Source organism: Thermobia domestica, chromosome 1 (genome assembly GCF_964235325.1).
Source record: "Thermobia domestica chromosome 1, izTheDome1.hap1.1, whole genome shotgun sequence".
NCBI classification, from domain to species: domain Eukaryota; kingdom Metazoa; phylum Arthropoda; class Insecta; order Zygentoma; family Lepismatidae; genus Thermobia; species Thermobia domestica.
The window spans coordinates 144,121,480-144,138,638 of NC_137454.1; the positions used below are offsets into that span (position 1 = coordinate 144,121,480).

Genomic DNA, 17,159 nt, shown 5'->3' on the forward strand with positions numbered 1-17,159 from the left:
CTTCTAAGTTGAAAGTCGGAAAGTTAAAAGTATCAAAAGATATAGCAGCATTATTACAGATTTCCTAAGACGATAGTGTCTTGAAATGTTTACTAAAGAGTTCTTTTTTTAAAGGGAGAAAAAAGGAAATAGGCTTATGGTAGAGTCACATTTGAAAGTCGTAAAAAAGAAATGAAAGGTCGATTGAGTTTTAAAAGAACACGGATGAGAATCTCTAAAAGTAAACAGTCTTCTGGCAACCCTAGCACAAGTTGTGGGACGAAATTTTTTTCTTCAGGCTTTTCTAAAAATTTCTTTTTTCCATGATGGCAGGAGAGAGTGACGGTTGGAGGGAAGTCAAGAGGACTGGAGCGAGATTGCAAGGCTTAGGGAAGGTTTCGTTTCGTCCTTTCCCTCTTTCTCTTTCTATCTCTCTTTCACTATTACTGAAAACTGTAGGTAAAACGAATTCGAGGTGATTCGGATCTGTTCGGGTTAGATCGCACTGTACCAGCCAGCAAGAACCCCGGGCCGCGCGCGGGAAACTAAGCAAGAGTGATGTAGGCGCGGAGTCGAGGTAGAAGAGGGGGTGGTGGTGGATGAAGAGCAGCGAATAAGCGCAAGCACGGCCAAAACGTATCTCACATTCAACAGTTTGCTTGTGCTTCCAGCGCGGAGAGGGAGAAAATTTTCAAGCACACATCTCGCATCCTCACCACTTCACGCTACTGTATAACACAACACACCTTCTCTGCTTACAGGTGGATGCAAAAGTTGTAGTTTGTAGTTTGGTATATTTTTCGGACCAGAAAAAATAATCTTTTCGAAATCCAGAAATAGAAGGGGGGAAGTCTTTTCGGTGTGTTTTTGTTGGGGGTGGGTGGGTTCGTCAAATCATTTTTTTTTCTTCTTTTGAATATGCAAAAATATGACAGCACATCAATAATAACGTCGTTATGTGATTCTTGAAGGAAATAACACACGAGATCTAACAATTTACCTCCAAACTTATGACTGTAAATTGATTGGTTTGTTTTCAGCTAATAGAATTACAGAAAAAATCACGTGATTGGTTGTTAATTTGTCTTATTATTCATCAATTACATAGAATAGGTAAAATAAACATGTCCGCTAATGAAAAGGTGCTTAATGTGATGTTCCTGGGCATGAAATCGTGGTAAAGTTGTTCTAGTTGTGACAACGTTTATATTAGTGTGGGAGAGTGTTTTCTTTAAAACGTCGCAGTTGAGAAGAATTTTGCACCTACATCCATTATCAACAACACTACTACTACCCCTCTACCAGTAGCATTCAACAACAAGACTTATCGTTGTAATGGTTCAGAAGGATGCCAGCAAAGAAGAAAGGCCCATTCTGTATTACTGAACAAAATTAAATGTGCCACAGAGAGAAAATTCTTCTTCAAATTTTGAACTTGTTTGAATTCCTATTGTTTTCGTCAGACGTATTCTAACAATAGATGTAGTTTGCATATGTCTTTGTTGACTCTACAATCTATTGTAAACTCTTCCGAAGACGATGACATGAATGTGCGTGGTGCTGGTGATGATGATGTGCTAATACTGAATGTGAATCAAGTTCTGCAGAGACTTACATTCTGTGCATGATTCAGGATTCTTTTCTTAGTCACCTGTAGAAATTCAAAAGATACTTATAAACTTTCAGAAAGTTTGAACATTTTATCAAAGTATAAACAGCAGAGATTTCAATCTCGTTCATCGTTGGCGACAGTCTAATGGTGTTGCTACCACTTTAGAAAAGAAATTGTTTGTTGTAAGAGAACATTATCTAATCATGAATTAGGTCAACATTTATAACTATTTTTCTCTCTCCCCCATTTTTTAGTTTATAACTTTATTTCCATCCTCCCCCCGTGTCTGTCTTCTACGCCCAAGATTTATCTATTAGAAACAGTTGCCGTCAAGTCTTCCGGAAAACGAACTGGAAGGGTAGAACTTACTTTCTAGTTATTCTTTTTTTTTAAAAAAAAAAGAAAAATAAAATCACGATATTCGTTTGCAAGTGCACGCCATAGTGAGACATTATTTGCTGGTGGTTTTCTTTCATAACTTCAATTTGAGAACAAACAATCAAACAAACAAACAAACAAAAAAGTTGTTGCTTATTCCTTTTCCTGCACTGAATATTTTAGAAGAAAAACCAAGTGTGTATGTGTGTATGTGTTTAATCCTCACATCTGCACTTTAAGTGAAGAATGTTCGGAGGGAAAAAGAAAGGTAAGTTTTTAGAAGTTTTTTAGGATTAGAATTATATAGTAGAGATATGTTACATCCTTAGAATGATTAGTGATCTGATATACATGCATACGCGCCGACAACGTGGGTTCTTCGGGGCTCAAGCACCCATTGGAAGTATTTAATGGGGGCTGAATACCCATTGAATGTTTGAGTTCGAATTAACTTCGAAATTTCATTTTCATGGTATGAATAATAAAAAGAAACTATAGTGCATGTGATTCCAGGTTAAATCTTAAATAGGAATGTATATGTGTTTAATAATTTATCAATACTAATTTTACACTCTTCAGGTTTACGGCATATCGAAGGTCGAACGATATAACATTACAACGATAATAATAATACGTGAGTGTAATTGTACATAGTTATTTCTTTAAAGAACTTGTTGTTTGATGTTTATATATATATATATATATATATATATATATATATATATATATATATATAGGGGCGGATCCAGGATATGATAAGGGAGGGGCTAAACCATATTTTGCCGTTTTATCCAGTGTAAAGCAGGATTGAAGCCCATTTTATCCAGTGTATACCTGAGCGTCAAGGGGGGCTATAGCCCCTATAGCCCTCCCCTTGGATCCGCCACTGTATATATATATATATATATATATATATATATATATATATATATATATATATATATGAAAAATGTAAAGCGCTCCACGTAAATTACAAGACACGTAATTGAATGATTTAAGCGCTCCACGTAATTGAATGATTTTCTATTTTCACTCAAATTATCCTAAAATGTTCTAAAGGTTTGTGTAATTAAGTAACAAACTCTATGGCCTATGGAACCCCGAGGATTAATGCCGCATTCACAAAAGCTCTACATTGACGTCTGTTCTTAGGCAACTGAATCCAATTTCTACTTTGTAATCCTATATCTGCGATATTTACGTTAATATTATTCTCCCATCTGCGCCTAGGTCTTCCTAATGGTCGTTTTCCAATTGGATTTCCAGTCAAATCTTTGGAAGTGTTTTTACTTTCTTCCATTCTAGCTACATGACCTGCCCACCTGAGCCTCCTAGACTTGATGACCCTAACAAATGTTTGGTAAACAGTATAAATCATGTAGTTCCTCGTTAGCAAAGAAATTGGGACATTAGTGCCGAAGCGTGAGCACCCATTGAGAAATTTAAAAGTAGGAGCCTATGCATACAATTTAGAATTCCATGGATAAATAGAAGGATTAAAAGAACTAGCATATAAATAAGGAAGCCTGGCCCAAGGTCATTATATGAGAATTGAACATAGGGGGATAGTTAATTGAATTCCCTCTGAATTTCTAATATATGCATGGATTTTAATTAATAATATAATGATATAATACTTAACAAAGTTTGTCGGTAGCTAATTTTGAGCCAGACTTTCTCCCAAAGGAAAAGCTAACATGATGCTGCGACCTGGCCTCGAAAAGCCTCAGCAAAAGAATGAATAAACCTTAAATACTTTCACATAAATGTCAGGAAGCTAAAATTTCTTTTTTTCAGTAATGAGGAGTTGCCTGCATCAGCAAACGAGTCATGCATTACACAAGTAGATACAGATACTCGAAGTAGATACAGATACATTACACAAGATAGTAGATGCATTACACAAGTAGATAGAGATACACTATTTTACAGATACTCGTAGGCTTATAATTTATATTATTATGAATAAAACATCAAACAAATATGTCATGATGTCGTGTTCGTTCACTAAAATGTGTTGTCAGTAAAATGTAAAATGTTTCAGTAAAACAGAAAAAAAAGAGAGTTTGGAATATTACACCGTGGGGAAAATAACTTGAACTGCCACTTTTCTTTCAAAAACTCTATATTACCATTCTCATTAAATAGGATTGCAATGAACAATCCCGTACTTATCGGTACCTTTGATCTCTTTCGTGCTACGTCATATATCAAAGCACACTATCTTTAGTAGTTAGGGTAAAAAAAATTAAACAAGAAGTCGCAAATTAAAGTTTTCAAATAAAACTATGACCACACGTACCACAATGTAAACACTTAGGTGAGTCTCGAACTAAAATCAACGAGGAACTTCCAGAAAGTCTGCGGATATAACGAACAAAGTTTGAGATAATTATGAAAGAGAAAATAAGCTGGCTAGGACATCACTTGAGAATAAATTGTATTTCAGGTGTAAGGATATAAAGTTTGGCTAACAATTACAAGGTAAATCGGAAAAAATTAGTGTTGCACACGAGACAAGACGAGAAATAAAGTTGTCTCGTCTCGTCAAGTTTGTAGAAATCTCGTCTCATTTCGATTCTCAGAGAATTCTTTCCCATCTCGTTTCGATTCTTGAAACATGATTTTCTTGTCTCGTTCTGTAAATTTATGAACAAAATTTATGCAATGATTGTCTTTCTTAATTTCATCTAGAAGTAATCAGAATCCCGGAGGTCCACGAAGGTGTGATATAACAAAATTTAAAGCGAGCTCCTTCGTGGCTAAGCGGTTAGCGTACGCGTCTTAGGCTTGGGAAACTCGGTTCGATTCCCGGCAGGAGCTCAGGTAGTTCGGATTCCACCTTAATCAGTAGATCTCGTCTTGTGTAGCCTCGCAGCAGAAAGGGACGTTAAACTCAAAATCAACTCAACTTATTTAAAGCATATTTATTATTAGAGAATCTTGTGCAATGGCTTGCGTATCTTTAAATACATAGCTAAATACTCTTCATTGAGTTCGTGTAATAATTTTATCAATCTATAGTTTTTATGCTATGAATCGTGTAACACAAAAATAGTATTTGAGATATAAAACTTAAATGAACTAGTGCTTCGTGCGAGCCTTATAAAATTTCTCGTTTCATTTCGATTCTCACACCGAAAAACGAGAGGAGAATCATGTTTCTTGTCTCGTCTCAAATTTTAAAAAAAATCTCGTCTCATTTAGACAATCTAGACAATCTAGAAGAGACGAGAAATTAGTCATCTCGTGGGCAGCACTAGAGAAAATGTTAAAATTGATGGGCGTATAAAATGTTACGTCAAGACGAAGGAGAATATTAAATGATGACCATAGTGTGTTGAAGCCTCCGAATTTGTAGCAAGTAATCCACTGATGACTTACAATAAATAATTCAAGATTTGTATGCTATTTGTAATACCGGGCAGAAACACAAAAATATATTTTTTTAAATCTTTGGAGTGAATAACCAATTTGAATCTACATCAAAAGTCCTTAATCTGGAAGTGCGAAGAGAGAACAAGGGAGCGCAATTTACTGATAAAAATAAATTATGAAATTATGAATAAAGCATCAGTTGAAACAGCCTTTACAATTTGACTTTAGCAAACTACGCTGTATACAGGTGCTACATGTTTCACATTTTGTCTTTGTCATTGAAAGAAGAGGACACGAAGAGACCACTGAACTACAATATTCTTTGTTCACAAAGAAGTGTGCAATGAAAATTTGCATTTAAATTAGTCTATACTTTGTGAAATTATTGTGAAAGGAACATGAATATGAAGAGAGTACGTCTACCCGAATTGTGGGCACTTGTTTTTGTGGTGCACATAGAGCTCCGTTCCATAGCGGTTAGTATCAACGCAACTTTAATTTACGGTAATTTCATAGCAGCTATAGTTAAAATTTGGAAGGATTGAAATAAATTGAAAGAAAGTGCGAAAATACAATATGCATAGTACCAATTACAATTCTGTAGTTCATTGTAAATTCCAAATATACAGAAGTATATACGCGATTACAAATTTCAATTTCAAAGTTATAGCTGCTTTATAATTATAATTATTATTTTGCGTAGTGTTGTGATCTGCAAATCTTACGATAACTGTTACGGCATGAAGCCCATAATCTTGATTGTAGATTCCTGTGGAAGTACAGAAATTTTGTTAGGGTTCCAATTAGGGTTTCCAGATATCCTAATTGGAATTCCCAGAATGGAATATCGCAAGTCATTATGGATAAATTTCATCAATATATATATATATATATTGATGAATCAACAACATATTGAAATATCAAATATTGGAAAGTATCAATGTTGAAAATGTTCAAAAATATTGAAATATTTTATAACGAAGTATCAAAACATCGGAATATTCAATATCCAAAGAAATGAAATAGCGGATATAGAAAAATATAAAAAATAATAAAAATTTGAAAAATGCATAAATATCGCGATATCCAAATATTAAAATATCGAACGTCGAATATCAAAAAGGATTGAAATATCGAAATATAGATCACTAATGCTATTGATTCGATAATTTCATATTTCAAAATTCGATCGATTTATCAAACTATCGCACAACCCTAGATCCAGGATCATGAGCCCGATTGAAAATTACTTGAATTGAAAAGCAGCGATCTACGATGTAAAGAAAGCCCGCAAAACGGAGAATTGAATACAATGTGCTTACCGCACATCCCTCATAAACAGACTGGTTGTGACAACAATTATTAGGTTGGTGCAAATGAAATTTCCGCCCTAGGCACGTCATATTCAAAAACAACAGAAAGTCTACAATACCTGGTTGCCGTTTGCAACCACACATTTTTGCCATCACTCAGCCGTGGCGAAAGAAGTCTGGAGTTTGAGATGCGAAGAAGTCCTGAAGCGCATAGTAAAGTACAATCATCATGAGATATCTTCCTTTCAAGGAAGTGATTTTGATACCAGAAGACATTATAGTCGAGAGATCGGATAAATACGGTAGGTGATGGAGGGTGTCTTACTGCAACTCACGGAGAGCCTGCTCCGTCCTTTGCGTCAGGATTGTCTTGCAGCATTAGGACAGCACGTATACTGATCATTTCTGGATGTTTGTGTTCAAATTTCCGGTGTATTCAATAAAGTTCAGCACTGTTACAATGTGCATTGATGGTTTCATCTCGTCTGACAAAGGCATGAGGGACCATTCACACTATAGACTACCGTACTGGTATGGTGATTTATGTGGATTTAATATTTTTTATACGTGGGAAAGAGGAAGGTGGTTTAGAAAACTGTTTTAGCATGATCACGATGCAACCATATTCCTGGCCATTTACGACTGTCGTATCAGATCCACTTTCCATCTGAAATATGAATCAGATATAGTAAACTTCCCCGGTTATTCCGTATTTCCAGAGAAGTACAAATCTTCAAACGCCTATTCTTGTTGGGCGGTGTCAACTTAGGTGAAACGTCCAACTTTTTCATTTTATCAATTGCACAGAGCCGCCGAACGACCTGCAATGGCGGGAACATATTTTCGAGAGCATGTTTCCAGATTGTTCCTGAAGTGTTCCTCCGCACATGATGTTCGTTGGTGCCCATAGAACTCATTTTGCAACTTTCTTTCTCGGAATTAAATTTCAGAAGCCAAATGGTGTCTTCATTCAATTTTCCTGGCCAAAATGCACTGTTAATATTTTTGCTGTGCCGAACATCCCAGTTTGAATCACACACACACACACACACACAAAAAATCACTCTCATTTGTGCGTTTTTCATTATCTACATTCATACGACCGTGTGTAACAATGCATTTCCTCACGTCAGGGCACCAAATCCGGTTTGCTAGATATGTACGAAGCTTGTGATATAAGACGCGTGACCATAATCCATTTCTGTGTTCTGTTGCTGAAATAGATTTCCCACCAGACGTCAAAGAGTAACACTTTGTTTGCACTAACCTAACAGTATTATAATAAGAATGTATTCCTAATCCATTATATGGGCTTAGTATCTACACTATATAACATGTGAATCTACAAGTTAACATGAAATCTAAAACACATATTTCTACAGGTTTGAAACCAATCTTCCATATCAAATACAAGAATTATTTCCTGGCTGGGATTTATTTTGCAACCCTAGTGAGAACATAGAATATTTGTGTATTCCTGTGCCAATGCTATTGGGAACTACATTAGCAATATATTTAGTAGAAAGTACTGTTGTGATGTCTTTGGAACAATATATTTATCACTAAACAAAGAAAAATAACACATTCACTACTACAGTTAGTCATAATTTATTTAGTAATCGCTAGTTAAAATCGGAAGAATCGATTTTAGTCGATTTAATATCCCATACTTAAAATCGAAAAAATTGTCTTATTTGTTTTAAAAAATACCCACCTAAAGCTCGACAGGGTCATAATTAAAGTTGTTTTAGTTACAACACACTTAAAATCGGTAGCGTCGAACTTTGTCGACATAATAATTCATACTTAAAGTCGGAAATGTTGACCTAGTTAATTTAATAATGTAGAATTCGATAGAGGTGTAACCTTAATTGATTTAGTATTACAAAATCGAAAAAGCTGACATTGCCTAATTTTATTATATTAGGTATTTAAAATCGGAAGAATCTACTTTAGTCGATTCAATAATACACACTAATCTCGGAAGGGCTGGCCTACACACTTAAAGCAACATGAGTTGAACTTAAAACAAGATGAGTTGAACTTAATGGTACAATTTTGAAATAAGAAGAGATGATTTTGTCGATGTAATAGTACGTGTTCAACATAAGAAAAATCGACCATAGGCGGTTTCATACTACACACTTAAATGCAGCAATGTTGACCATAGTTGATCTAATTTTAACAGCGTGCTCCTTCTACTTCTTCAGTCTAGATCAGCTAATTAAAGGATTAAGTACCTGGAAGTAAAGTTTGAGATCGACATTCAAGAATTTACAATTTAAAAGCTGGTATGTGATGGTAGGTTACCCATCCTTACACCACATAATTATTAAAGTTCGCATTTTATGTAGAACACACAGAAACACATACATACACACACTTAATTTCAGTTTATTACAGCACCTTAAACTTTAGAAAAAGTCTTAAAAAGTACAAATATTTTTTTCAAGATTACACGTCTCTGTGTGTTTCCCTTGCAATGAAATTTTAGAAGCACCTTTGTTTTATTTTGATTTCCTTTGAACGTTTTTAAAAATATTGTAGTAAGGTATATCCAAGTGCCACCATGTTTTGTTTCAAAATTAATTAACTCTCAAGATTATATAGTTCCGTGATTAAAGGAAAAGAAAATTCTTTATTATCGAAAATTCTTTTGGCAGCGAGAAAGAGCCATTAGCTAATTAAACTTAACCTTTCAAAACGTTATATTATTTAGAATCACATCAAAGCAAGGCTTAACTGACTGGGAGAAACGCATTTCTTATCAAAAACCAATGAGAGACTATATTAAACTGTTAAAACCCATTTCATGTGGTCGCTTTTCCTATATTAAGTATCTTTCATCCTGTATTAAGTATTCGGTTGAAAGTGATTGCCGAAGCTAATATTGGAAGATGGTATTAATCAGACTTCTTTTATACTCGTATGAAATCATATTTTAAAATAACCTTGTTTATGGATATTTTTAAAGTCTAATGAAAACTTCTGTCACGTCATATCATGTCTAGCCAGTGAAGTTACGGAGTGTGTCAGTATCAATGTTTATGCATTAAAATCTAATAATGTTTCTTCGTTTAATATTCCCTACCAACCATACATTTTAAAGTTGAAATCTTATTAGTTAACTGCCTATTAACTGAGGAACTGCATAAACGATAAAGACAGATTCTGTACGCAAAGTTGTTTCATGTTTATAGTAAAGAATATAGCACTCTTACCTACTTCATAAAATCGCAGCCGCCATAAGCGGTTTTGCTTGATGTAGATTCACTGTCTGTTAGCTATTGCTCTGCATCTCAGTTTCCGCTCAAACATACTACGTTGAAACACAGTTGATAAAGGCTAGGGATGGCCAAAATTTACCGGAATCCGGATTCCGGAAAAAATTTCACTTTCCGGATTTCGAAAAAATCCGGAATTCGGAATAATCTAGAATTTAGAAAATTCCGAAATTAAAAAAGATTCAAGTTTTCCGAATTCCAGAATTTTCCGATTTTACCATCCGGATTCCGAAAAGTAAAAATTTCGGAATTGGTCATCCCTAATCAAGTATATTTAAGGGTGCATCCATGGATTACATCGGGTCCGGACCCCCTCCAAACTTCTTTTCTCAACATACATTCGTACCCTTTCTCAATAAAACTATACTTGTTTAACAGGGAAATTATAATTGATGTAGCATGAAAATTTTATCTTAGACTTCATCTATACTCTTTCTCTTATAAATACAATCTAATTCTATCTTTTTTTTTTAAATATACGTGGAAGTATTTTACAATTACTCATCTTCTTTTTTGGGATGCAGAATAATACTAGTTCAATACTGCGTGGACTTAATGGGTTGTAGTATTGAACGTACCCCAAAACTTGAACCTCTGGCAACAAAAATTTCTGGATGTGCGCCTATTCAATTTCTCATAAACAAACTATCCAAAAAATCGTCCAGGGTGCGCTGCTGCCCAATACTCGTTTTAACAACGGGAAGCTACAATAATCCATGGGGGATGCGGCAGAAAATTTGAAAGGCATGTCTGTAAAGAGAATTGCACAAATTCCAATTTCTCGTGTCATTCGCTCCATGTGAGTCACCGCTGAGTTCGCTGTATGACTGAACGCCTTGTCCTGGTGAATAACAACGCGAGTTGTGTCACAGTCATTATTATTATTATTATTATTATTATTATTATTATTATTATTATTATTATTATTATTATTAAGTATTCTTCCAGCTGGCAGGTCCTAGGAGTAATAGAATTGTTTAAAATTGCATCTGTAAATGTTTCTTCCACGTTTCTCGATATTCAGCCTCCTTCTTTAACTTCTAATATTTTCTTAATTTTTTTTTCAAGTTATCGATTAGTTGTGTTCTTCCTACTACTCGCTTTCCTTCTTTCCTTCTCTCTATGACATTACGAAGAAGGAAATTTCCTCGAAAGCTGTTCCAACCCAATTACCCTTCCTAAGAAGGATGCTGGTTAAAAAGCGTCCACTTCTCTTCTACCTGTTTTAAAACATCTTCGTTTGTTGCTCTCTCCGTCCATTTTGTCTTCTCTATCTTCCATTGACACCACATTTTGAAGCTCTCTAAATATTTCTTTTCTAAGCTATGTAATGTCCAAGTCTCTGAATAGGGTCATTTATTGACATTTCGACACGTTAAGCAACAACTCGACACTAGTTTGAAAGTTACGATAATTTTATTCTGCGAAAGCGATAATATTTGACAGTAATCCTTGCTTTAGCTATAAAACACAAAGTCTTGCCAGTGAATGCAGTACTTGCAAATGCAAGAACACATAAACGGAATGGTGCGGATCAGTAGATTTTTGGAAGTCTTGCGGAGGAACTCGACACTTACTATGGGAGATGTCGACAATATATAAACAATGAAATACTTCACATCTCTGAAAACAGTGTCCTTTACAACAAACATAAAACGCAATTAAATACTAGATGTAAGGTTTCTACTATCTACATATGACTTATTTGCAAACTTTGCTGCAATTCATTACAAGTAAGTTGAAATACAATAACACTGATACAATGTAAGCTCGTTAATAACAAACTTTGTTTTCAACTTGTTTCTCATTTTGCCAGGGTTCTTACGAACAAAGTTGTCGTAAGATAAGTTGAAATTGTCTTTCAAACAGTGGAAGGAAGATACATTAAGGATTGACAATTTTGAGTATTGTATTTAATATAGTGGGAGCATTAGAGGCTTTCTTTAATACGAGGGTGGTTCAATAATTATTGTCCCTGGCCTATAAGTAGTAACAATATTATTTTTCGAAAAAGTCTCCTTTCATAGTAATGCACTTCTTCCACCTATGCTGTAAAGCCACTATGCAACCTTCAAAGAAAGTCTCTGGCGAGCCGTGAGCCAATCCTCCACAGCTTCAACAACAGCTGCATTTGAGTGAAACTTCAACCCCTTGAGGTGCTCTTTCAACCTTGGGAACAAATGAAAGTCACTGTGGGCGAGTTCGGGTGAGTAGGGAGGATGTTCAAACACATCAAAACCAGCAACATGGATTGCGGCACCAGTAAGATGGTTTTTGTGGGCTGGAGCATTATATTGGTAGAACAGACTGTTCGCTGCAACATCCCACGCCGTTTTTCCTCGATTGCTTCGCGAACGTAGGGATTAGAGCTGCATAATAGGCCCCCGTGATAGTGTGTCCAACCTCCAGGTAGTCAATAAGGAGCACACCCTTCGCATCCCCAAAAATTGTGGCTATAACCTTGCGTGCTGTTGCTTACACCTTGAACTTGCGTGGGGAAGGCGAACTGCTGTGCCGCCACACCATGCTCCGTCGTTTGGACTCGGGATCATACTGGTGGAGCTACGTCTTATCCACTGTCACAAATCTGTCACAGAACTGTTTCAGGTCTGTCCCCATAACCTCCAAACCAACCTTTGAAGATCGAACTCTGTCTTTCTGATTTTCACGAGATAACATTTTGGGTACACATCGCGCTCACACCTTTCTGAATCCCAAGTGTTCATGCACAATGGTTTCCACTGAGCCTACAGAGATGTGCATGATGTATGCTAACTGTTGCACCGTGATTCGTTTGTCTGCTATAATCGTATTATGCACAGCATCAATGTTTTCTGGGATGCATGCTATTCTTGGAGGACGAGCACCAGGGGCCTGTTGACAGCTTTCCCTGCCGCAACGGAAGGCGCGGCACCAGTTCTTTATCACCTGGTAGGAAGGAGCCTTATCACCCAACACACTGATCATGTCCTCATGAATCTCCTTTGTGCTTAACCACTTTTTCTGGATGTACTTGATGACAGCTCGTTGTTCGGTTTTCTACATTTTTCAAGGGAGGTGTCACCTCTCACACCTGAAACGACAAAAATAATAATAGTAATAATAATAATAATAATAATAATATAGTAGCTATGGTTCTGAAATTTAGCATATATTCATCTAAGACATTAGGCTACCATATCCCCCATCAGCCACCCCAGCTCAAGTATTTTAAATATGCCGGGGACAATAATTATTGAACCTCCCTCGTATATCAGGGTCTTTGACATACGTACTGTGCTACTCTAAAACCAAAGGTACTTTACCATTAGGCTTATACCGGGCTAAATAACCCAGAAGCTGAGAAAGCGTGTTTGTTATGTAACCTAAATTTATGATGTATACACTAAGATGAATCAGACGGTAGTTCTTTGGTCTGATGACTTTCCTTATAACAAAGGAACTACATGTCAAAATCTCCCTACAATCACTGTCGATTTATCCCCTAAATGCATTGACTAACAAAAGCTGGTACGAGTTGTCACTGTAACAAGCAATGTGTGTTATTCTGACACACATGCACACAGATGGCATACTCTATCATAATACCAATCCTTTGCCTCCTTTCATAAACATATATTACCGCCATACCTTATTTTTTGACTTACTGAAACATATGACATGGATATGTTTTCTTAAATAAAGCTTTATGTACCTATTTTAGAGACTTCTACTTCCTTTGCAACAGGCAAAATTAACTTCTCTGCATATGCAACTTGTCACTGAGAATCGACACTAACCTTCCACGTACTGAATGTTTCTTCTCGCGTGCGTGTATAATCACTAGCTTTGCCAGACCTTAAAAGTGTCGAGATCTCCCTAAATGACCCTATACAGTCTCATACTTTATAGGGTGTTCCAATACAACACCGACAACGTTTGGAAGGTGAGTCCTGTCATTCAGATAAGAGAAAATGATCGTAAGGACATGTGTGGAAAAGCTACATTGCAGCACGTGTTATTTCCAAAATGATAAAACATGATTTTTCTGGTATCATTGTGGTTGAGGCATCAAATGGCTGTAAACGACATTATGAACTTTATGTCTATTGAAAACCACATTCGATGTGATACTTATCTAATCCCTTTCTTGAAATGAAGATCTTTGAAAGAAGCTAAATTTTCAATTCCTTGTAATTTTGATCGAAATACGTCGTATGATGACGTAGTATTCAACATAAGTTACTTTGGAAGTGCATTTCCCCGTTAGTCTCACTTGTGTTATTACTGTTGTAGAATCCTCCAAAATTTGATTTTTTTTCTGTTTGTCACATTGTAACACCCCTAATTTGCAAACTTCATGAAAAGCGTGGTATTGCCTGTTTTTGTTTTACATACAATTTGAATGCTGTACGTAATAACCTGACGTAGTGCCATTTGAAAAACTACAGCTTTATGTTAAGTTGACAACACTGTTAATCTAGTACCACAGAGTAGCCAAACAATGTCTTCCTGCTGATATTTGGATGATACAAAATTTCAGCATATTGGTTCATTAGTTTAAAAGTTACAAGGACGATCAACATAAATAGTCCACCCTACATATATATATATATATATATATATATATATATATATATATATATATATATATATATATATATATATATATATATATATATATATATATAGATAGATAGATAGATAGATAGATAGATAGATAGATAGATATAGATATATATATGCAAATATAAACTTTTTTGAGAAGAGTGTTCTACTTCAAGAGTAGAATAACATTCGTTCATCAAAAATAATTAAACAACAAACTTCAACGAAAAAGTTCTGTTTTTCTTTCTTTTTTTAAAAAAAAAAATTAGGTAAGTATAAACCCAACACAAAAACTATAAACAATAAGGGTAGAACGTTAGTGGTACGATCTTTACAAATTGGCACTGCGAATATATGTTCAGCAGGGAAATGAAATGAAATCTTTGAGTTTTACGTCCCACGCTTATGCCGGTTAGGCTAAAGGAGACGATGATGATGAGTAATGTATGAAATGGTGGAATGAAGAAAGTGGAAGGAAACGGGAGAACCCCGAGAAAGCCCACGCACACGGTGTTTGTCCACCACAAAGTTCATATGGCGGGAGCTGGGATTGAATCCGGGACCGCAAACACCAGAGGTGAACGCTCTACCACTGAGCCACCGCGACCCCTGTTCAGCAGGGAAAAAATCTACGGTGTTAGAAGTTCAGGAAACTACTTCTGTATGTAAAGTGCTAGTGTGGGAACCCCACAGACCTATAGTGCGTCATCTTTTAGAGTTCATCTAAAGAAGCCAGAACTGCTGAGAAGGTAATTTATTCTGCAACCTGCCAATCACCGTGTTAAGTATGAATGATTTAAAAAGAAAGGAGAAAGAAAAGTATTTTCTTGATCTTCACAGAAATGGGTTCAGTGTTATTCTGTGATGAGTAAATATTTGAACTCTTCTCAAATAGATTCCGAATAGAATTGTCGCCAAAAAAGTATGAAAAGTAGAATCCTGGCTTCTAGGGTTAAAGAAAAAGAACGAGATAGAAAAACAAAGGCGAGTGGATCTGCCAGTCATGGTTTGAGGAAATAATCATCTTTAGTGAGGGACCGAATCGCATTGCTTTTTGTAGGCAAAAAACATTATCACTCAAATATAGTGAAAAGAGTCACTGTCAAAAGGGAAGTTTCTGGAACGCCGGAAGTCAGTAGTGACAACAGGCGCGTACCTAGAATTTTTTGCTGGGATGGGTTCAAACTTTTGGGGAATCTCCATGTAGTTGTAAAATACTTTCATCTATATTTTCAGAAAAGAAATATAGAGCTAGATTGTTTATATATATATATATAAAAGAGAAAGTGTACAGATGATGTGTAAGATCAAATTTTCATCCTACATCAATCATTTTCCTGTTAAACAAGTATCTATAGTTTTATTGAGGAAGTGAACAAATGTATGTTAATTTAGGAAGTTTTGGGAGGGGGGTTCGGACCTGATAGTCCTTCCCTGTGGATGCTGCCCTGGGTAACAACAATGTAACTTTGGTACCCAAACTCCTCATTAAAACTCCATTGGATTTTCCAATAGGTGCTGTACGATTACCGCGCCATCTGTTGGGATGAAACTGATACTGAAATATACTCGCATCAAGCCTTTGATTATTAAGACACTATCAAGATTACCGTACTCAGTATGATTAACAAGATATGGCTGAACATTAGCACTATTTTCGTTAAACTATTGCACTGTGGAAAGATGAGACATGCATAAATTGATAGGCTACATCGATCTAAATAAAAAAAAAAAGTCTGACTTCGCGTAACGTAGTCGCTAACGCTTTCACCTTTGATGCGAACGGTCCCGGGTTCGATTCCTGGTGGAAACACTCGGTTGAAAAAGTGTTCTTCTGGTCATTCTCAATGAGGTTTTCCTGAGTTTTCTTCATTCACACTGTACCGTATTGATGTCATCATATAGAAAGTTTTGAGTTCTTATGCAACTAGTTTTATCTTTTCAGTAGCGCCATATCTGTCGAATGTTGGAACTATGGTTCCAACTGACCACCTCTGGATGACTTCGACGTCATTCAGAGTGGAATATTAGAAGCAGGTGCATCACTTATAGTGAAAGCGAATATATCGAAAACTTACGAGTGAGTAAAAATGAGGTATGAATATAGCCCCCTATGAGTTTCAATGAATTGATAACAGTTTCAAGGTTTTGTAATAGTAAAGGGAGTTACAAATATTATTACCTTTGAAAGGAGTGTAAAGTATTACTACATTTATAAAAAATATTCAAAAGTGTCATTTGTATGGTATCAAAAGTATAAGGTTGTTAATCCTCTTTACGTCAAGTGTCTCTATGTTGTACGGCACATGTGCTGAAGGTTAGTTTTTAATTTTTATTTATAAAAGCTGTTAATTTATGGAAATTTATGAAAGCTTGAATATGAAAACTGTAATTATGTACAAGAAAAAACAAGTTAGTTATATCGGCAGCCTTATATGAACAAGAGTAGGCTTGTTGCTGTGATAGAATTTGTTAAATTGAGTTAATTTTGAGTTTAACGCCCCTTTCAGCAGCGAAGCTATATGAGACGGGACCTACAGATTAACATGGAATCCGAACCACATGAGCTCCTGCCAGGAATTGAACCCGGGTCTCCCAAGCCAAAGGCTCGTACGCAAACCGCAAAGC

General features: G+C 35.8%; 1 protein-coding gene across 1 annotated transcript in view; it reads left to right on the forward strand.

Moving 5' to 3' along the window:
* The first annotated feature begins 539 nt into the window (after window positions 1-539).
* LOC145689734 (Kv channel-interacting protein 4-like) overlaps window positions 540-17,159 on the forward strand; it is a 794,874-nt gene continuing 778,254 nt past the window's right edge. The window contains exon 1 of the mRNA XM_081763935.1: window positions 540-2,237. Within this exon, the coding sequence (XP_081620061.1) occupies window positions 2,216-2,237 (22 nt within the window). The 5' untranslated portion in view covers window positions 540-2,215. The remainder of the gene's footprint in view (window positions 2,238-17,159) is intronic.